This window comes from Eptatretus burgeri, chromosome 18 (assembly GCF_056783735.1).
Source record: "Eptatretus burgeri isolate ZD-2024b chromosome 18, Ebu_testis_v1, whole genome shotgun sequence".
Taxonomy (NCBI): Eukaryota; Metazoa; Chordata; class Myxini; order Myxiniformes; family Myxinidae; genus Eptatretus; species Eptatretus burgeri.
This window is the reverse complement of record NC_140978.1, coordinates 2,939,804-2,962,636: the sequence shown is the minus strand read 5'-3', so window position 1 is coordinate 2,962,636 and position 22,833 is coordinate 2,939,804. Positions and strand designations below refer to the sequence as shown.

The 22,833-nt window shown below is 43.0% G+C and overlaps 1 protein-coding gene across 1 annotated transcript in view; it reads left to right on the top strand.

Moving 5' to 3' along the window:
- The window catches only part of LOC147008476 (beta-1,3-galactosyltransferase 1-like), a 30,192-nt gene extending 23,469 nt beyond the window's left edge, over positions 1 to 6,723 (top strand). Inside the window, exon 2 of the mRNA XM_085864652.1 lies at positions 4,570 to 6,723. Coding sequence (XP_085720778.1) covers positions 5,224 to 6,240 — 1,017 coding nt within the window. The 5' untranslated portion in view covers positions 4,570 to 5,223 and the 3' untranslated portion in view covers positions 6,241 to 6,723. The remainder of the gene's footprint in view (positions 1 to 4,569) is intronic.
- Positions 6,724 to 22,833: the final 16,110 nt, after the last annotated feature.

The following is a 22,833-nucleotide window of genomic DNA, read 5'->3' as shown; positions in this document are numbered from 1 at the left end:
AGGGTTGGTAGTGGGCTAAGACGCCCGATAATTAATCGAACCGTCGAGGCCGACGATAACACCGCTCGGTTATCCCGATAGTACGGAACGGGTCGCTTAAGTGGCCCGTGTCCGAAGTCGACCTGCGGCGAGGTGCGATCGCCCGGTCTACCCTCCGTGTGGGTACTTAGGTAGGTCGAATTTGGCGAGCAACCCTATCCCACGCGGGGGCCGATTGGCTCGATCGCGGTGAGACCGAAAGGTCCACCCGTGACTGGTTCCCGGCGTTAGTCCGAGAGGGTCACGACTGGATTGTCCGTCCGGTGGGCGACGTGCCGCGATTCGAGTTACGTGGCCGTCAGCACGCCGGCGGGCGCGAATCCGTTACAATATATTTATATATATATATATTTTAGTTGCATGGAGGGCCCCCACCCAGAACTGCAAGTAATTATATTGGGGAGGGGAACATACACACTTGAATCTCATGATCCCACTGATGAGCATGCTCCTGTCCAATTTGCATGAATGGCTGCCTGAGTGATTGATGTTCAATGTCTGTGTGTTCTTACACTGTTTATCAAACTCACGATTAACACGAATTTAATCCTTCAAGTGTTATAAATAAATAAGCTGAATCGTCAGGTCAGATCAGGTATGGGGGCATGCAGCGGAGCAGCGCTTCACTGCGTCCACTTTCCGCCGTACTCCAGGGTCCTCCGTCTGGTCATCCCCCAGGCAGATGCCTGGCCCATCCTCGTATCCTTGAGATGCCGATCAACCTGCTGCAACTACGAAGCACATGGTCAGTCCGTTGGCCTACTCCACTCATGAGGCTCCCTCGCTGAAAGAATCTGTTGAGCAGGATCAGCATCAGGAAAACGAATCGTCAGTATTGCTAAAACATGGTGGGCACTCAAATCTATGCACATCTTTTAAGAAAAAAAAATGTATTACACACAACAACAGGTGGCACAAAATCCTGAATACTTTGACACAATGAATAGAATGGTATTGTAAATACAGGCAGAAATGAATAACCCCTTGGCTCCAAATACACATAGTCACCCATTCACACAGAACCAGGCCAAAAGATAATCTGCTTCAGGGCTGCTACACACTGGACAGACTCAAGAACCGAAGAGGGTGAGAAGACACAACAGTTAGTGAGCTTGAGCAAGAGGGTGTGCTTGATCGGGTGACAACATGTCTGGCAGAGAGGGAGACAGACAGACAGAGACAGAGACAGAGAGAGATGAGCTTTTATTAGATGCTTCCATGCTATCCCAATTTTCCTCTCTTGGAGCACTCCCAGGAATTACGTGACAGTCATTAGCCAATGATGACTGGCGACTGCATTGCTAGACAGCCATGATTGATGTCCATGATGGCAGAGCCAGCTGCCTGCCTCGGCAGCTGTGCCTCTTGCTTTTTGCCGTCCTGAGTACAGCCAAAGACCGGAAGGCATGCTTTGAGAAGGCCCTGACCAAGTTCTTGGCCGGTTTCACATCCAGAGAGAACACATAGACGAAGCAATCTTAACCTCTACATCTAAAGAGACAAGGCCCATATCTCTAATTAGCCATACACCAGACACTTAGGTCCAATTAAGATAGGACCAATTAAGTCCATAATCCACGGTTCAAAATGTTGTAAGACTACTCCAACACAAACAGTGTCAAAAGCAGCTTTTTCCACCATATTTGGATCGTTAAAAAGAAGTCTAAAACTGCGCTTCCCCTTTTGTGGTTATTTAGAAAGTGGCTGAAAAAGAAATGCCAGACTAGATATAGAAATTCCTCATCTGTTCTGCTCTTTCTGGTTTCGACCCCTGACAAATTATAGTCCCACATAATCAATACTCTTCCCTTACCACATGCCCTTATGAATTCTTCATGAACCCTTCTTTCTTGATCTTTCCTCACGCACCAGGGGTCCAATACCAGGAGCACTATAACAAGCCCTGTAAAAAGTATCCGATGAGTGCCTTACTATTCTTCTCATTTCCAATTTCTCATCGACACGGAATCCTCTACATTAATTCCCTTTTCGATGTCACACCTTTGTCTCAATATAACACTGGTCTTTACTCAGATAGCTATACGCATAGTTTTGCTTTCCTATCTGGTAGCCTTCTCATCCTCTCCTCCAATTTCTCTCTTCATTACACCATATATCTGTTAAAGCAGATATGTCATACTCTTTCCTATCCAATCTTTCTTCAAGCTCCTCCATCTTATTCTATAAACTCCTTTTATTGATGTGAAATGCTTTTTTTTTTTTTTTTTTACCTTTTTCTTCCTGGAATTATATATTCCTGCCGATCCTTACCAATCATGTTATCATTTGCAGTATCTTCCTTTTTAGCCTCTCCACCTTCCTCTAACATAAAAAAGCTATCATTACCTCTGCCACCGAAGGAGGAAGGAGGTTATGTTTTCACCCCTGTCTGTCTGTTTGTTTGTTTATCTGTTTGTTTGTTTGTGTGCAGGATATCTCAAAAAGTTGTGGACGGATCCAGATGAAATTTGGTGGAGAGGTTGGGTGTGACAAAGACAAACTGATTAGATTTTGATGAAGATCTAGATCCGGCTACTAGAATGTTAAAGCAATTGTTCACCACTGGGAGATAGGGCCAAAAATAGTACATAGCACGATTTCTCAAAAAGTTGTGGACAGATTCGGACAAAACTTGGTGCACACGTTGGGTGTGTGACAAGGACCAACTGATTCGATTTTGGTGAAGATCCGAATCCAGCAGGATACAATTTTTTTTTTGTTTTTAAAGTTGTCTCTGTTCCCAGTGTTTTATCCTTCCCTCTCCCACCCCTCTCGTCTCATGCCCCCTTGCCGTGTGTTGTGTGTTAGTTCGCATACGAGCCTTGACAATGTAAACAAACAAAAAAAGGAAGTGATTCTTCACCATTGAGAGATGGGGCCAAAACGATATAGTACTGTATAGCATAATATTTCAAAAATGTATTGGGCCAAATATGTTCTCATGGATCAGGCATTGCATGGCGGAGGTGCATGCTCGACCAAGTGCCCTTCTAGTTCTCTCTTTAATTTACACTCCAAACTTTCCTGCACCCTTTCTGTTTAGCCTCTGCTTATCATTCTGCAAACACTCCTGATTTGCTTCTGAAATGATTCCCATTGCTTCAAAAACCAAAACCTTTCTACGTACACTGATCTTCCAACCATAAGTTAACATCCATCATACCATCAAATATAAATTATCTTCCCTATTTTTAGAAGAATACCAGAAAGCATAACCTCACAACCCTTTACTTACAGTTGGCCACCAAATAATCTGGACATATTTATAAAATTATCTGGGTGAAATATCCCAATGAATTTCCCACAACATGTACCACCACAAACATCTGCCATGACCAGACACGATGTCATTGTAACCTTCGTTCAAAATAGCCCTCCATTGAAACAACACATAATTCGACGCGATCCTTCGCTCAGAATGACAATTTTCATATATATATTTATTTTCATCCCCACCAAAATGTTCTCTCTGGCTAATTCCCACCGATGTATCTTTACCCCACCTTCACTAATGCCTGCACTCATTCCAACCTCACACCTCCCTTTAGTTGCTTCAACCTCACACTTCCATGAGTCTCAATCTTCTGAAAAATTAAAAAAAGAAGAAGTAAAAACAAGGAAAAAACCTTCTTTAGAATATTTTACAATTCCTTACTGCCTTGACATTTGATCATATTAAAAGCTTTAAAAAGTCTGTTACAAGTTTTAAAAGTTGTAAAATTTAAATGCTCAGTATTTTTCTCCTTATATTATTTCAAATTCAAGGAAATGCCATCTTTTGAAACTAACTTACTCTCAAACAATTTTATAAATTCTACATCCTTTATGTTGTGAAATATCAATTTCACTAGCCAGTGTTTACAATAAAATAGCACTTTTGACTCATAAAATATGAGTTTAGGATGAGCCAGACAATGTATATATTCTACAAGATCTGCCATTTGTTCCACCATGAAGTCAGCTCTACCATTCTACCAATGTCCTTACACACATGAAAATGAAATGAAGTTGCTGCTGTTGCATGGAAGCAGATATTTTTAGGTTTCGAATAATTCATCATTTTATCCCACAACCACCATTTTCCCTATTTGTCGTTATGTTTGAATTTAATGCATATTCACAATCTAGCAATATCATGAGAGCCATAACTAATGTAGTACAAGGAACTCAGAACTGTCTCAGGGCATTAAATGAACTGTAACTTAATCCAAATGGATAGATAGAGTTCATGTTTTTTTGTGTGCACAATTAAGTATGTGTGTGTTCCCTTTGTGTTTGTTCATCCCACTTTGCCTCTGGACCAGGCTGAGCTGTATCGTCATTAAACAGCTGAGCACCTTCCTAATACCCTCCTAATACCTCCCTAACACCCTACGAATACTCATATCCGATCATTATTCCATCAAATCAGATTAACTGATGATTTGGGATCTAGAAAATAATGAAATAAACTTTCTTGCATATAATGATGGTACAACATTAAATAAATTGTTTGTTGTTTATTTTGTTTTATTTGGTTATCTTTTGCAGGATTTCCATGACTATTTGATCAAACTGATCTACTTTGTACAAGAAACCAACACATCCTCATCGTCGTTCATATGCAAAACTGGTTCCATTGCTTTTCATTTCGTTCACGCAGTTGGCTGTTGAACACTCAAAGTGTTTAAATCAGTTTTTCTTTTAATTAGGATATGTGATGTCCTTTTTCTCATGTGGATCTTGAGAAATAACTTTTCTTTGACTTTGCACTAGTATAAAAAAGGAACAGAGATGTAGTGACATAAATGCAGGACAAATACTAAAATTATCATTATTTGTACATTATTTTTGTCTCAGTACATAAGTTCATACAATACTTGACAAAAATGAGTGAAAATCATTATTATGTCTTAATTACCAAGGTATAAGTTATGCCTCAGTACATTTTGCAACGATTATGCTGAGTGGTCCAGAATAATATTTCATTCTCTGCTTTCAAATTTAAAATGTAACAAAATGTCTGTAAGAAAGGGACTCGTGTATTTGGTAAATGATAGATTTGTGAAGACATGTCTTTATTGAACTATTTGCCTTCACAGCAGCTTGTAAAGATGCTCTTCCATGTCACATTTTCAGGATTTTCATAAAGCATCAAATGGCTTCCTGGTGGAGTTCATTTGTGTTTTTAAATAACATGTAGAGATGAAGAAGTACTTTTGGCTTCGTATGAAGCCTATTGAGAAGTTCTCTCATGGGTTTTGCTTTTCTCTGCTTATGGTGTTAAGCTGGGCCTTCTATCAATGGTTCCTCTCTGTGCTTGAGGCATGGGCCAGTGGAGGCCAGGAGCCAATGAGTAATAGGCAGCAGGTGGTACTGGATGGACCTCCAAGCAACGTGCATGTGCGTTCACTCTACCCTCATTCTTACCAGCTACTCATCAATGAACCACAAAAGTGCAGTGGACAACCACCATTCTTGTTGGTGTTGGTGAGCAGTGCTCCAGGTGAGTATGAAGCTAGGGCTGCAATTCGCAGCACTTGGGGACATCCAATATTGCGACGAGATACATCCATCACTACCCTCTTCTTGCTCGGGATGAGTCTCCTTCCTAATGTGGCTGCTGTCGTGCTGGAAGAAAGCTATGAGTACCATGACATTTTACAAGAAGATTTTGTAGATACATACCGTAACCTGACACTAAAGACAATAATGGGGCTCAAGTGGGCAGCTAATTTTTGTCCTGGAGCTCGTTATGTCATGAAGACTGATGGAGATGTTTTTGTGCATATGGAAAACCTAGTTTCTGGAGCACTAGAAACTGAAGGGTCGGCAAGTACCTTTTTCTACACAGGTCAGGTTATTAATGGTCAGCCCATTCGCGATCCACACAGCAAATGGTATATGCCTCGCTCAGTCTACCCTCGGCCCCGATACCCCCCATTTTGCTCAGGCACAGGTTATGTCCTCTCGGGAGAGCTCGCAAGTGCCGTGTATCGCTCCTCATTACGTACAGCTATGCTGCCTCTTGAGGACGTGTTTGTTGGAGTGTGTGCACACAAGCTGGGTGTACTTCCCACACATAATGGGGGTTTCAATCGACGACGCCTGGCTGGACGAACCTGTGACTTCCACAGTGTGCTCACACTGCACCAGGTGTCACCCACAACCATGCAACGTCTCTGGAAAGACATTAACAGCAATGGCACTATCAAATGCTGAAAGGGAAGTCACAAAAAATATCAGTTATGTGGATGCACACAAAATGTTAAGCTAACTATTGTTTCATTTATTCAAGCACTCCTGTTGATAACCTAAGTATGATTCACGTTATGATGCGATCAAATCCTGAAGTGTTATCCATCAAGTCAATGAAATTCAAATCAATCCTGACTATGACCAACTAATATGATGAACATAGATCTATCATTAACATAGCCATAGCCTTGAACATTATTTTGAAAACCTTGCCAATGATCTTGCACAGCTTTTTCAAGTATTGATATTTTACAAATATCAGAGCTTGCATGTTACATATTATGTAGTGTGTTTGGAGGAAATTATTTCTGAAATATAACTGATTCAGCTTATAATATATATGAGTATGTGGATGTACTGTTGGTTGATTTGAAATGCATTCTCTTAACTCATTGACTTCAAAGTTGATTGACATACTTGTTATAATAAATAAAGTAAAATCAAAAAGTGGAGTGTGTGTTGATTTCGCAGCTTGAATAGCCACTGCACTATACAGTGTGTAAACAAGGTAGGGATGGTCACAAGAAATTATCATGTGAACCATCCCTTAATCTTTCTTTGAATAACTTTTTCCCTGTCCATCCAAGCATCCATTTGCAATGATAGAGTATGTTTATCGTTTCCATGTATGTATTTTAACAGTGAAATATGTAACCATTAACGCACGCACACACACACACACACACACACACACACACACACACACACACACACACACACACACACACACACACACACGTTCCACATTCATGGATGATAAAATGCATGCAATTGTACAAGATCAATCCCCAAATAATCAAACCGATTGATAAAGCAATGGAGCTCTGGAACACCACAATGATATTACAGCACTCGAAAAGAAAGATCGAAATGCCATGGATGTCGTGGGATCTCCATCCATTGTTGGGAAAGCAGAAGCAGCATATCCAGCATAGAGTGCCCTTGTCTGAATCCAAATTGATGATCAGAAATCAAGCCATTGGAGAAGAGGAAGAATTTAATGTCTGAAGCGATGATGGATTACATAACCTTGCTGAAGATTGGGAGAAGGCAGCTGGTCTGTAATTGCAGGGATCTGTTTTTGCACCTTTTATATGCAGAGCGGGAATGTTTTGGAAATCTTACTATAATTCACTTTCTGTCTGTCCGTCTGTTCCCAGGTACCGCAAAAACGGCTGAACCGATCGCAACCCTTTTTTGGGTGTGTAATCCTGGAACCCCTTGGAGTAAAATAGGCATAAATATATTAACAAGACCCCCATGACGGCTCCCGTAGGGACTGGGTGCTTCAGTGCCTAGAATCACCCGATCATGCTGTTGGTGTTTGGAGGTAGTGATACAAATTCAAGATTGCATAATGCCAGTGATGGTATTAATGTGATAGGGGTGACTGAAATCATATTTTATGTCTTGAAAAGAAAGTGGAGGCAGTGTAGGACATGCCTTTCCAATTTGCCATGTTTTTTTTTTTTAACCATTTTCTGACTTGATTTCTGGTTTGCTGCTTGACATGCTTTCATGGCCTGGGCTGCTGCCTTGCGCTGGTTCTGCACCAGGAAATGGGAAAAATGCAAAGAAAGAATTGGCAGTTAGATCCTCCAAGGGTTTGGATGTGCCATAATTTGTCAAAAGGTCAAGCTTTCTTACAGCAAAGTAATGAATGGAGCTGCCATCATTTTGCGATACATGCAAACCAAATCAGTGTGACCATTTGCGATCGCGAGTTCGGGAATGAAGGGGGGCGGTTGGCACATGTAGTCTCATGGCTGTCGGTGCAGAAGTGGAATATTCACGCTGTGAAGATGTGGTTGTATGTGCCACCACAACTCCACTGGACTAAGAATAAAACCAAAATCTAACACCAGAGAATAACGGACTCAGATTTTCCAAGTCCAGTGGATATTCGCTGGAATCACACGTGGCTGGGCCTGTGTTACGATGAGTATTTGGAAACAACATATGGATAAACCAGAAAACAAGACTTGGCCTATAATCACAAACCATACCACCCACATTTTGCTGCTGACTTCTTGAACATACTCCGTTGACTGTAGGGTTTCATAAAATACAGACATACGATATTTATTGCAGCGGCGCACCGTTCCTCTGTTTGAACAATTATTTCAGCAATTACTTTTGAGGCCTGCTGCTTAGTTTATATGAATGTAAACCTTGGCCAGAATATTTTCTGCTATAAATAATTAATATTTGCTCGGTTGATCACAATGTCCACATGAGCCTAAACGATGGAGTGATGATAAATTGTGGAGGCCATGTGGATCACGTGACTGAAAGTGTGTCGAAATAGCGATTTAGTTAATTATTGGGAAAATCCGTAAATTCCTTCAAAAAACTTCTCCTCCAGACCCACCAGTCAGGGTACCATCAAACTTGGGTGACGATATTAGGCCAGGGCCCAGATAAGCTGCAGGTCCATTGATCATATTTTTGCGATTACGATGATGTATATTTTGCACTCAATTTATGACTGATTCGATTGATAAGCTGCTTCTCCATGGTTAATACCTCATGAAGGGTTTCGTGATATTGTGGAAATAGACATCAAAGAACCTGAAGTGGATTCACGTTGATTGGTATACGTATGTCATTCCAGAGGTAAGGTCATGGAAATTGATATGTTTGGTTTGTAATTGAGGTTCATCTTCTTCTGTGTGTTCATCACGCATCAAACACCCTCTCGTATCCACACTTCAGCGAGGCGGAATTCTGCTCTTTTTCCTCGACCTTTTCCCGTGGAATTATGATCCTGTGCGGAATGCCATTCAACCTTCAGTAACACTTGAAACAACCCGTGGAACGTTTCCCACAAAGCTTCCGTCCACCATTGGAACGGCGAATGGACATCTGCTCAAAACGACATTTCCACAGAGCGTTCAGTTTGAGATTCGTTCAAAAACAACGACGTGTCGTTCGTGATCCTTATCGATGTCTCTGACAACAGTGAAAACGAATCGTAAAATGAATTAAAGCGATCAAACACTCGATTCTGCCATTGCCCATTTATTTCATCACGAACCCATGTGACACGAGCCGTCGCTTGGCAACCGTAACTTGGTAGGCCTCAGGCTTCTTGCGTTGAAGTTCCTCGGAAAGAAATTCATATTTTATTTTATTTTCACCTTCCTGGATGCGACATCGATGATTTTCCCGAATGGATAACTCCTGAAGGATTTATCACGTCATTTAAACACTCTCCAAGAATAATATTGAATTGTGAGGTGTTTGTGATGAAACAACAACAAAACGGACGAATTCAAATATGTTAATTATGGATAATTAGTTTAAAGTAGTGGAAACCGCAGCAAGGGTGTGAGGTGATTTACAATCTGTTGGACACATATGAGTCACATGAGTGGTTTACAGTTGGGATCGTGTCTTTTTGGAAAGCGACGGGAGGGATTTGAACCCGAGAGACAGACGACAGCTACAAATCTAGTCACAACCACGTCTCAAACCACTCGTCCACAAGTTCCCAGTGGTTTTAATTTGGTTGTTTATACTTTTAACCCTCAGGTCGTCCGTCTGTGTCTGTCCAGGCCGTAACCTTTTTCCATTTGAGCTTTTGTCGTCAAATTTTCAACAAAGATTTACTTTGACAATTAGTGGGGCAACTTAGCATAACAATTGTGCATTTTGTGAGGAAAGCACCAAATTTGGCACACTAGTAGCCTAACATATTATGAACAGATTTGGATATTGGGCCATCTCAAAATTTTTGATGGCGGTGGAAAATGGCTGCCACAGCCATCAGCGGCTGAATTTGAGATGGCCAAATATCCAAATGTGTTCATAATATGATAGGCCACTAGTGTGCCAAATTTGGTGCTTTCCTCACGAAATGTACAATTGTTATACTATATTTAGCTAAGTTGCCCCACTAAATGTGGAGAAGACAATTTGATAATTTTAAAAATATGACTTTACAATTGTTATCGTGCCCCCTGGAGGGATGGAGCGGGATATTGTAATCGTCCGCTTTGTTTGTCTGTTTGTTGGGATTCGCTAAATATCCGTTATTGTCGGGTTTTCCGTGTGTGTGTGTGTGTGTGTGTGTGTGTGTGTGTGTGTGTGTGTGTGTGTGTGTGTGTGTGTGTGTCAGTCCCGTAGCCAGGGCTCAGTATTAAGGGGGGCATATGAACTGGATGGGGGGGGCACAATTATTAAATTTAATATTTTTGATAAACCGGTATACTATTGTATTCATGCAGCATTGACACATCTATACTGAGGTTGCCGTCGCATACTAACCAAATTGATCTCAGCTAGATTTAATATGTTCCGATGTTTTTGGCCTAAAATAATTCGAATGCAGGAGAGCCACAACAAACTGGCACATTCACAATGCAGATATTCAATGATTTGACAATTGGCACCAATTCAGGTGCACTTATACAAGGTGTTGTCAAGAATTGGCATTATATAATTAATATACCAGAGATACAATGACCAAACGGGGGAGGTTGGCACTTTCAAATAGTGCACTTTTTCAAATAGTGCATCAGTGCACTTTCAAATAAGATACAGTAGGCTATGACCTGCAATCATCACGTTAAACTATCAACAGCAAATACGACCAGCCTGAAGATACCACAAGGTCCGCATTTAAAGCGGTCAATTACACAGAGGTAAGGTTATGCACAAAGCACTAGATGTGGGATATGCAAAGCACCAAACACAACATTTAACTTAAACATCAGAAGTACAAAGCAGCCGACCACGGCGGGTGCTGACCACAACCACACTGCAACTACAACCACACACGCATCACCAGCAGTCACACACAGAATCTGAACTCCTCGTATAGTTTTTATACCGCTGCACTCACTCTCAGAAGAGCTGCAGGCGACGTGTCTCGGTGTGGAATCTTCTGAGGACCTTCTCCTTCCATTCATTCAGACATTTACGTGTGAGGTCTCTCTTGAAGTCCAGCAGTACCAGTTGTGCCTTGCGTGCATGGCGCATGGACCGTCGGTGGTCAGTGAAGACATTCCTCAATGTTGAGAATGAGTTTTCACACATGGCAGTGGACGCACCAAATGTTAATCCAAGTCTCATAGCAGTCACTACACTTGGCATGGCTTCCAGCGTTTTGTGGTATGTTGAGAGGAGTTTTTGTGTTGTCCATCTCTCATTTGGCTGCTTTTCTGTCTGTGAGCGAATAAACTGTTTTGCAACCACACACTCTGTTTCACTGATGGTTGACTTTGTTAATGTCATGATGTGCTGGAGCAAGTGGGGATCCAAAAACGTGCCATTTTCAGGATTCAAGGCAGCGAGTGAACGGGCGAGTTGTGTGTTGCGCTCACTGAAGCGCTGAGCGATCTCTCCAAGCACAGTGTCAATTGCGCTGTAAAAAACCCTTTGCAGTTCCGTCTTGTCATTGTCATTGTTTTGTCCTGTAGTCTCCAAAACTACAAACTGTTCCAAGTTCTTATGCATTGTGCGTGTCGGTTTTGGTGGTGCAGGTGTAGAAGTGTGAGCATTTTTGGCCTTGTTCCACAGATCATTGAACTCATCCTCAGAGCGGAGTTTCTTCATGCACTCTGTAGCACTCGCCACCAGTTCCAACCCTGTTAGCAAGTCCATGTCCTCTGCCTGCAAGAGTCTGTTAGGGCCATCTAACAACATCAGCAGTTTTTGTACAAAGATAGCAATGAACATGAAGGCATGCCCAGAGACTTCCTGCAAAAGCCCAATGGCCTCAATCCTCATCTCTGCACCGTAGGCACGCTCTGCATCAATCTCCGACAGTAAGGATGCGATATCCTTAAAATATCCTATGATCACAGACACGGTGGCGAATGTCCCGTCCAACTTTGATCAAGAAATCGTTTTAACCGCTCACCTTTATACTGTGCAGCAACAGTGGGCTTTCTGAAGAATTTGTACAGGTAACAACAAACCTCGAGGAAATCAGTGACAGCTTTCTCTGCTGCCAGTGCGTGGATAACTACCAGATGGAGTTGGTGATTTAAGCAGTGCACATAGGCGATTTCTCTTTCCAATATCTCTTGCAACAACTTTTGCACCCACCGTGCTTCCCAGCCATTACCGAAGCCCCGTCGTACACCTGACTTAATATTTTTGACGTGTCAAGTCCTGTTTTTGTCAACTCTGCAATTATTAGGTCTGTCAATGTTTTTGCATCTCCAGCGTCGGCTGTAGCTATTGTGAGTAGACGCTCTGTTGCTTCATTTGATGCCGATACAAATCGAATGATGATTGATATGTTCTCGCATTCAGTGGGGTCCCTCGTCCCATCCACCTTGATGGTAAACCACGATGTGCCTACTTCTTCCACGATGGCATCCGTCACAACATTACTCAATGGGCAGATCAGTTCATTCTGCATTTCCGGACTAGTATAGCTTACGTTTCGTGGGATATGCTTTATTATTTCGGCTAGCTCGGTGTCTTTTTTGAGTGTGTAGTTTAAAATCGAGAGAAAGAGCCCACTGTGCCCGTCTGACATATCTTCAAAATTATCAAGGCTCCCTCGAAAAGGTGTCTGATTTTCGGCGAGAAATCCCACAACATCTATAAGAGCAGACACATAGTACCGGTTTCTATTTAGCTGGTCAGCATTGAGGAGTGTGGAAATCTCCTTACCACAATCGATGCACCTCTCATTCTCCTTCCACCTCAAAACACAAGTTAAATGTTCCTTTGAAGTTGCGTGTTTGTGAAACCACCCCCCCCCCCGTCTTTCTCAACAGCATGTTTCCAATTCCGGTAGCCTCGCACTGTGAAAGTAGAGTCCACTGGGCCGCGTGCGGTGTTAAACTTCCTACATGGATAGCAGAATGCTGCATCTGTCTGCACACTGTATTCCAGCCATTCATTAGTCCGGTACCACGAGGACACAAATGAGCGACTCTTGTTCTGCAACAGATGGCCAGGGTACCGCTGTAGAACAACTTGATTCGGTCTCTCACTTCCAAGATCATCGGGAAGCGGCTTGACAGTCACACCCGACCCCGAGGCCGCCGCCGAGCGTGGCAACTCGGCTGTCTGCACTGGGGCACCAGCTGCAGGGCTAACGTTGCTGGCTTGGCCAGGTTGGCCAGCTTCTGTCGGTATTTCATCGATATGATAGTCTTCTCCTCCTCCTCCTCCTCCTCCTCCTCCAACTCCTCTCACAACATGTCTTTCATCATCTTCTTTATTTTCGTCGGTTGCATTTTTTTCCTTTTCTGAGCCATTTTCGTATATCCATCATCCCCGTCTTTTTCTCCTGCTGCGAGCTTGCGCTCTCTGTGACTCGTCCCTCGTGACTCGTGTCACTAGTCTCACGACTCACGAGATTTGACGGTTGACGGTTTTATTTATTAAATGATGCATCCATCAAAAACAGGTTTTATCTGCATAATTTCAAATGTAAGCACGATTGCAAACACACATTTTTAATTTTAATTATAAATTACTTTTGTAAGATGGAGGGTTGACGGGTTGTGAAGGTCACGTGATGCACGTGCACTTCATCTTTAATTATGTAAATTTATGTCTTTTCCTTAATCATATTATCATATTATGACTATATTACATTTATACCTAACTTACAACCAATCAGGTAACCTGCTTAATAGGGCCTCCGTATCGAATACGCTGATTGGCTATTCCTTAAAACTAAATGATCCATGATTATATATATATATATATATATATATATATATATATATATATATATATATATATATATATATATATATATATATATATATATATATATATATATATATATATATATATATATATATATATATATATATATATATATAAAAGCCTGGTGTTGGCGCAGTGGTTTGGGCAGCGGCTTGGGATCCAAGAGGTCCTGAGTTCAAGCCCCGTTGGGCCACTGAATTAATACACCAGGGGGTTGACTCAGCCTGTCATCCTTCCGAGGTCGGCGAAATGAGTACCAGTGTATACCCCGGCTAAAATAGGTGTACCATATCCCTGTGTCGTAAGAGGCGACCAGGGTTGCGTCAGGAAGGGCATCTGGCGTAAAACATGTGCCAAATCACGATGCGGATCATACGAATGATCCGCTGTGGCGACCCCCTAACGGGAGCAGCCGAAAGAGGAAGAATAAGATATATATATATATATATATATATATATATATATGTATATATCGCCCCACAGCATCGACATTCGACACGTTGTCTTGGGGCTGTCTGTCGTCTTGGCTGCTGGCGTTGGTGTTTGCGTTATTATCTTTTATCTTGTGGGCTTGGACTGTATTGTCTTGCCAATTGCTTTTGGAGATGCGCTGGCAAGCACACACTTATCTCTTGACTGGTATTCAAAGAAGGATATTATTAAAGAACAGTTTATCCAAGAAGGCCTTATTATTCACCATGTTGAACATCTGGAATAAGGGTTTTAGTTCACACAGGTGAACTCTTAAACAGCAAGGAGTTCACAGTGGGCGCTCGTCCTTATAGTGGGGTGGCTTAGGATGATAATCGTTACAGGGCGGACAAAAGCGCCAAACTTTGATAATGGCTTCTTTTGGCCATAGGAAACAAATTTAGAAGGGGAGCCCTGATGAAATATTCTCGGTACGTGATCAGCGCAGTAAAATCCAAGATGGCCTCCAACAAAAATTAAAAATCACATATCTCTGGTTCTAGAAGTGCTATCAAGATAAATCTGGTGTCAAAATAGGGGTTTTTAGGGTCAAAAAACATCATTTTACACATATGAATGTCCTCTGCTAGCTTTTTTTTGTCATTATGACATATATCACTAGAAAATAGTACTTTCTCAATAATATATTAGTTTATTTATATAGCATATCAATACATGTGTAATTCCTGAACAATATATTATGATTCAGACGATAAGTCAATCAATATACCAAAATAAGCAGCACAACAACTGATATGAGTTGGCTTTCTTGCCTTTCTTGAAAGTGATGTATCCCTCTTAGTTACATTTACATTTGCACAGAGGAGTGCAGCTGAGGTTGGCCTTGCCAGACTTACAGTGTGAACAGTCACCCTCACAACATTTGATCAACTCTCTACAAGCTCTGGATACTTCGGGGATAGTGATCCATGTTGGCACCCAAGTGTCATTGATATTGCTCCATCCAAAATCTTGGGGATCTGGACACACCATCTGTACCTCAGTACTTTGTGCCCAAATTCCAGATTGGTATACTGCTCTGCGGGCACGTTGAACAGGGGTGCAAATTAACGGCCGCCCGGTCACCAATGGCGCCTAACTTTTGTGCTGGGCAGGTGCACAATACTGCCTTACCTGCCCGGCTGGCGAATCACCGGTGATTCCTGTTATTTTGTACAATTTGTACTAGCTTCTCTACTAGTTTTCTCAACTCGAACTACTGTTTTTGTCCGCAGAAATCCGAAGAAATCACCAGTAATTCTGCGGCGGCCATTTTGTCTGTTTTCATCTCGTTCCAAATCACACGAGATTGCGCGAGATTTGACGGTTTGGCGCGGTTCGGGCTCATTTTCTCATGCCCAGGTTGCAGTGTTGGGCACAGAAGCAATAATCCGATAACAAATAATTATCGAAGTTAACTTTTTTCGGACTATTATCGGAAGTTAACTTCCATTTATCGTTATCGGACCAGTTAACCTCTGATAACTCAATTTTTCCATCCGGTAATGTCCGTTAAATTTTTTTGTCTGATAACATTTTAATCGTTTCCAGATCGCATTTCACCGAACTAATTATCAAGGAGGGGTAAAATGTACATGATTATAGATTACTATGATGTGTATAGCTTAGTTGGGAGGGCATATCATTTCACCAGCCTTATTCGAGAGGAAGTCGAACAGTTCCTTTTAGTTCATTACATTCCGAAGAAAGTCTGGCCAGTTGGTGGGGAGTTTTGCCGGGCCAGAGACTTTCCTTCTCATGCCTTTTCCTCGTTTCTCTCTAGTGGAATCCTTCAAACTGCCAGGAAGATACGTACCCCAAACAATGTCGACCCTTTTGCTGATATCTAGCTACTTTGACACATATGGAAAGAAGACCTTGCTGCTATATTCATCAAATGTGCTGACAGCATTAGTCTGCAGACAATGGACAATGACAGCACCATCCAAAACTTTACAGTCAAAGTTAATAGGTGGTTCAGGCTGACCTTTTTTCTCCAAACATTTCAAGAGTTCAGACTTTGTGCCTATCAGATAGAGTCTACCCAGATCTGACAGAGATGGAGGGAAGGACTGCATTTCATGTGAAAAAAAAATCCTTCAAGTCACCCTCACGGTTGTTGTTGACATGCAGTCTAAATGTATTATATTTTACAAAATCACTTGTTTTTATAATAGTTTCAGCTTACTTACAATTAATGTTGGTCAACCCATCCTTGCATGTGTCAACTGTAACTTCATCTTGGGTGTGGTAGAGAAGTGGGTCACATGGGGTGCCACGAAATGTTATCACACAAACAAAAAGACTTTAAAGACACTCCTGGCATTGAAGCTGTATGTTGAATAGCATTACTCATTTTTGTTTCTAATGTCCATCAGTTGTAAATTTGCTCATTTGTATTAATATTTCAAACTCGTGTTAATGGTATGCATTTGGAAAGCTTATCCTCATTATTTCTGACAATATGCATTAAGATAATCAATATTTTTGATAAAAAAATTCATAAACATATTTCAAAAACAAAATTTTTTGCTTGAAAAGCACAAAATCAAATTCCTGGACCCTGAAAAACCCCTATTTTGACACCAAATTCATATCAATAGCACTTCTGTAGCCACAGATATGGGATTTTTCATTTTCCTGGTGGCCATCTTGGATTTTGCTGCGTATATCGCATACCATGAATATTTTATCGCGGCTCTCCTTCTAAATTTGTTTCCCATGGCCAATAGAAGCCTCATGCAAAATTTGGTGCTTTTGTCCGCCTGTAATGATTATCTTGAAAATTGACCCTAAGCCACCCCACTATTAAACACAAGGTTGTTCACAGGGTGCAACAGGGCATAAATGGGTGGCGTACAAGTTGGGGGGGGCATTGTACCCAAACGCCCCCCCCCAGCGACGGGCCTGGTGTGTGTGTATGTGTGTGTGTGTGTGTGTGTGTGTGTGTGTGTGTGTGTGTGTGTGTGTGTGTGTGTGTGTGCGCGCAACGCGAGGCTCCACAGCACAAACCAGCAAACCGATTTCGATGAAACTTGGCAAAACAGGTGCCATATGTGCTGGGAGTGTGCGCGTTTGAGTTTCGTTGCTAAAACTAGGTTCCCACTATCACGATGCACGGAACGATTGAAATCGTGGTCTTAATCGTGGATAAATCGTGGTGATCCTATGAGATCTTATCAGATCTTGAGGTCAGTCATGGCAATCGTGTTAATCGTAGAAAATTTTTGAAAGGTTCAAAATTTTTCTACGATCAATTGTCAATCGGGATCATCGTATCAGATCATATTGCATGGTAACAAAGCATGGCAGATCACATCTAATCGTGCTTCCTAATCGTGGTGATCGGGATCGATCTTAGACAAGACAAACACCACGCTCTGTGGGACAATTTCAATCATGCCACGCATCGTGATAGTAGGAACAGACTTTTAGAGAAATTCCATGATCAGCTACGAATGGCCAATGGTGGCGTTTGTAACGGATCACACGACAGTGGGAACCTAGCATAAGCAACCACCCGTTGCACCCGAAAAACCACGTTTTAAGAACCCAAACGGTAACTGATGTAGCGCGGCTTCTATGATAGGTAGAGCGACCGGACAAACTCCTGCCTATTCCTTGCATCCCCATGTAGTTATCGTGACAGCATAACGTTCCTCTATCTCTCATAGTTTCCGAATGGCAGCCGTCCGAATGCGGAAAGGTGGTGAACCAGGGAATATGTTAAGTGACCTTGACCTCGGAAACCGTCAACGGCGGAACGTTCAAATTCGGTGTATGGATAGAGTTTAATAACTACTACAAAATTGAACCACATCATTTTTCCAGATTCGAACACCAAGGGTATCAGGGCTGAAATACGCAAAATTCGAAAAAATACTTTTTCTCGACCTACGTTCACTATTTTCAATACTTGTCCTACAGTTTTGAATGTGGAGAAACGAGACTTCGGAATTGAACACTTCGAGATATTTAGAAAATTTTACTCGAGCCGATTTTTTTATTTAGATTTTATTTTTCAAATGGTAGTCCTGTGAGGAGTGCCAATTGGCAAAATACGCAATAGGAAAAATCTTGCCAGGCAGAGGAACAATTGTCTGTGAACCAATACGTCATGGCAATGAATCTTCATCGGTGGATCGGTCAGAATGAAAAGCAACGTATCCAGCGCTTCGATTCTAGTGGATCCCTCATCGCCTACCGGCTTTTTACTTACGACACCTAATGATTTTGTAAGTATATTGATGACTTCCGTGCTCTGTTTGTGTGTTTGTTTGTTTGTGTGTGTGTGTTTGTTTGTAGGCACGATAACTCGAGAATGGAAGAAGCTACCAATGTCAAATTACACCACTTGATTCAGGAGGGTGATTGTGAGCGCTGATTAGATTTTGGTCGAAATCGGTCAAAGGTCAAGGTCACAGTGAGGTCAAACATAATTCCGTAAATTCATGTGGAGAAATGGAGTATTTTTGCTTCGGTCAATGTTGCGAGTTCGTTTTAACTCTGATTTTAATTTTGTGTTCGGTTTTTGTGATCGCTTAGGGCGCTTAACACTCGGTTGTCGAAATTCTGGTAAAAATCGGATGTTTTGGAGACGTTTCAAGATTGTATCAAAAATATTTCACTCGCCGCGTCACGGCTCGTCACGTGGTGCAGCGCGCTCGAGCAGACGCGGCGTTGAGTCACGTAAAGGTTTTGCGTGTGCGCGCTGACGGTGTTTTAGATAAAGATGGTGTTTAAAAGTCATTTTTTTATCCCAATAAAGGTTATCGTCGCATGCCTGACTCGCTAAGCCGTCGGATTATATATGTAAAGATTGTTGGTGGATGGCCGAATATTACGGTTTTGTGACTTTGATAAAATAATCTGAAATAATTGCGTGGAGAAATGGAGATTTTTGCTTCGGTCGACGTTACGAGTTTGTTTTAACTCGGATCACAATTCTGTTTTTCACTTTTGGTAACGGTTAAGTATGCTTAACACTTGGTTGTCGAAATTCTGGTAAAAATCGGTTGTTTTATGAGATTTATGTCGGGTGTCGTGTCTGAGGCTCAACTGAAGATTATGCTAATGAGGAGGATTGTAACACACGGCATTACGCGCTCGTTTTAAAGTCAATTTCAATCCTGTTTTCACTTTTGGTAATGGCGAAGTATGCTTAACACTCGGTTGTCGAAATTCTGGTAAAAATCGGATGTTTTATGAGATTTATGTCGGGTGTTGTATCTGAGGCTGAACTGAATATTATGCTAATGAGGGGGATTGTAACACACGGCATTACGCGCTCGTTTTAAAGTCAATTTCAATCCTGTTTTCACTTTTGGTAATGGTTAAGTATGCTTAACACTCAGTTGTCGAAATTCTGGTAAAAATCGGATGTTTATGATGGTTTGGTACAGAATCATCGTAGAAACTTCTGGTTTGCGTCGCTACCTTCTCTGGAGACAGCTTTTATTAGACATGATCAGAGGTCAAGTTTACGATTTCGTAAGTACCAGTCTATGACTGCTTGTTTGTTTGTCTATCTGTATGTTAGCAACTTTACGGCAAAACTGCTTTAGCAAGCACTAGCAAATTTAATTCACAGGTGGGCAATGAACCTTGGACGACCCCATTAACTTTTGTGTCCAATTGTATCAAAGGTCAAGGTCACGAAAAGATCAAAATCGTTTTTCGCTCATAACTTTGTCAAAAATGATCTGATTTACTTAAAACTAAGCTTATCGTGAACCTTATTCAATTTGTCACTTATAATCCTACCCATTCCTATAGTGAAAAATGCATATTTGTGAAGATCAGTAGGGTCCGAAGTTTTGGGGGTCATGGTCAGGTCAGGTCAGGTATGGGAGCATGTGCCAGAACAGCGCGTCGCTGCGTCCACTTTCCGCCGGTACTCCAGGGGCCTCCGTCTGGCCATCCCCATCTCCTTGAGATGATGGTCAACCTGCTGCAACCACGAGGCATGTGGTCGGCCCCTTGGCCTCCTCCACTCATGAGACTCCCTCGCTGAGAGAATCTGGTGAGCAGGATCAGCGTCAGGAAAATGAGCCACATGTCCATACAGCCGCAACTGATGCTCACGGACTATGCAGGTAACAAATCTCATCCGAGTCTCTCTCAGCAACCGCTCGTTGGACAAAAAATCCGACCAGTGATAGCCAAGGATTCTCCGAACAGACCTGGTACCAAAGGAATTAAGTCTCCATCTCAGATCCTTGGTCAGAGTCCAAGTCTCGCATCCATAGAGCAAGACTGGAAGTACCAAGGACCTGAAGACTCGGACTTCCGTCCTCCCGCACAGGTACCGGCAGCGCCACACCCCATGATGCAGTGAATCCAGGACTCCCCAGGCCCGACCCAGACGTCTATTTACCTCTGACTCACAGCCAGCAGAGACATGAATATCACTGCCAAGGTAAGTGAATCTCTCCACGACCTCAACATCCTCACCACAAACAGACACAGACAGGACAGCAGCATCCAAGATGTCACCGAAAGCCTGGATCTTAGTTTTGACCCAAGAAACCCGTAATCCCAGCGGCTCCGACTCCTCATTCAGCACCTCGAGGGCCCCCAAAAGGATGTCTAAAGTCTCCGCAAAGATGACTGCATCATCTGCAAAGTCAAGGTCCGAGATCTTGACATTACCAAACGATGCACCGCAGCTAGATCTCTCAAACATCCTCCCTAAAATCCAGTCCATACAAGTGCTGAAAAGTGTGGGGGCCAGTACACACCCCTGACGAACTCCATTAACAACTGGAAATAAATCAGAGATGGTACCACCACACTTCACAGCACTCTCAGTACCAGAGTAGAGTTCAGACATCAGATCGATCAGTTTTGGTGGCACCCCACGAAGACCAAGAATCCTCCAGAGGACATCCCGATTCACTGAATCGAACGCTTTACAGAGATCAACATAGGCTGCAAGCAGCCCCTGCCGAAACTCTCGTCTGCGTTTGGTGAGGACACGAAGGGCAAGGATACGGTCAATCGTTGACCTCTTTGGTGTAAAGCCTGACTGCTCTGGACGCTGGTGCTCAAGCAGATGGTGGCGAACCCTATCAAGAATTATCCGAGCAAAGACCTTGCCCGGCACTGAGAGCAGCGTCACCCCTCGGTAGTTGTTGCAGTCTTGGCCATCACCCTTCCCTTTCCAGAGAGGGACAACAAGGCCCCTCTTCCAGTCAGTTGGGATGATGCCTGTGTTCCAGGCAGAGCACAAAACTGCATGCAACGACACGAGTGCAGCATTTCCACCAGCCTTGAGAAGTTCAGCATGGATGCCACAGATCCCTGGAGCTTTGCCCCATTTCAACTGGTTCACCACAGCCCGTGTTTCCACAAGTGAAGGTGGACCACAGTTGATTCGAGGGTCAGCAACAGGGATTTTAACACCCTTGACGTCCAACTCGACAGCTGGGGGATCAGCCTGGTACAACCGCTCAAAGTAACCGGCCCAGCGGGCCTTCACTTCAGACTCCTCTGTCAAGAGCCTTCCACTCTCCGCTCGAACTGCAGTGCTCCAAGGGATGGGCTTGGATAAACGCAATGCGCGAATTCTCCTGTAAGCGGGACGAGAATCACCTGTTCACAGGTGATGCTCTACCCCCTCACAGAATCCTCGCACATAGGCCTCCTTGTCCACCCTCAGTGCACGTACAGTTTTACGCCTCAGCTCCCTGAACAGCACCGCTCTGCCATTCAGCCTGGCCCTGCGACTCTTGTCAATGGTATCCAGTGTCCCTTGAGAGACAAAATTCTTCTTTGCCCTGCGGTGAGCTCCAAGACATCCACCGACAACATCAAGGACGGTGGTCTTGAAGGCACTCCACAACTCTTCAGGACCCCCCAGAGCACCCAGACCCCCCCCCCCCCAAGTGTCCACTCAGCCTGTTCTCAAACTCCTCAGCTACTCTCTCATCCCTGAGCTTGCCAACATCCAGCCGAGGCTGGGATGGTACCATTCTCCAGGATTTAAGGTGCAACTTTAGAGTTGCTACAACAAGCCTGTGGTCAGTATTGAGGAACTGAGCACTCCGGTAGACCCTGCAGTTCTGGATCATCCTCCAGCGACCGTCAATGAGGACATGGTCAATCTCCTTTGCCACACCGCCAGCGTTGGAATACCAAGTCCAGCGATGAGCTTGTGGGCGCTGAAACAATGAACCAGCCACCCTAAGTCCATGACTTCTTGCAAAGTCAAGGAACTTAGTGCTATTCTGGTTCATAGTTCCTGACCCATGGGGATGAACACATGTCTCATAACCATCCCTATCAGTTCCAGTCGATGCATTGAAATCCCCCAAGACTAAAAGTGTATCTCGTCTGGGGCACTGATCAACCACAGACTCGAGTGTGGCGTAGAATGCATCCTTCACGGTGAGATCACTTGCC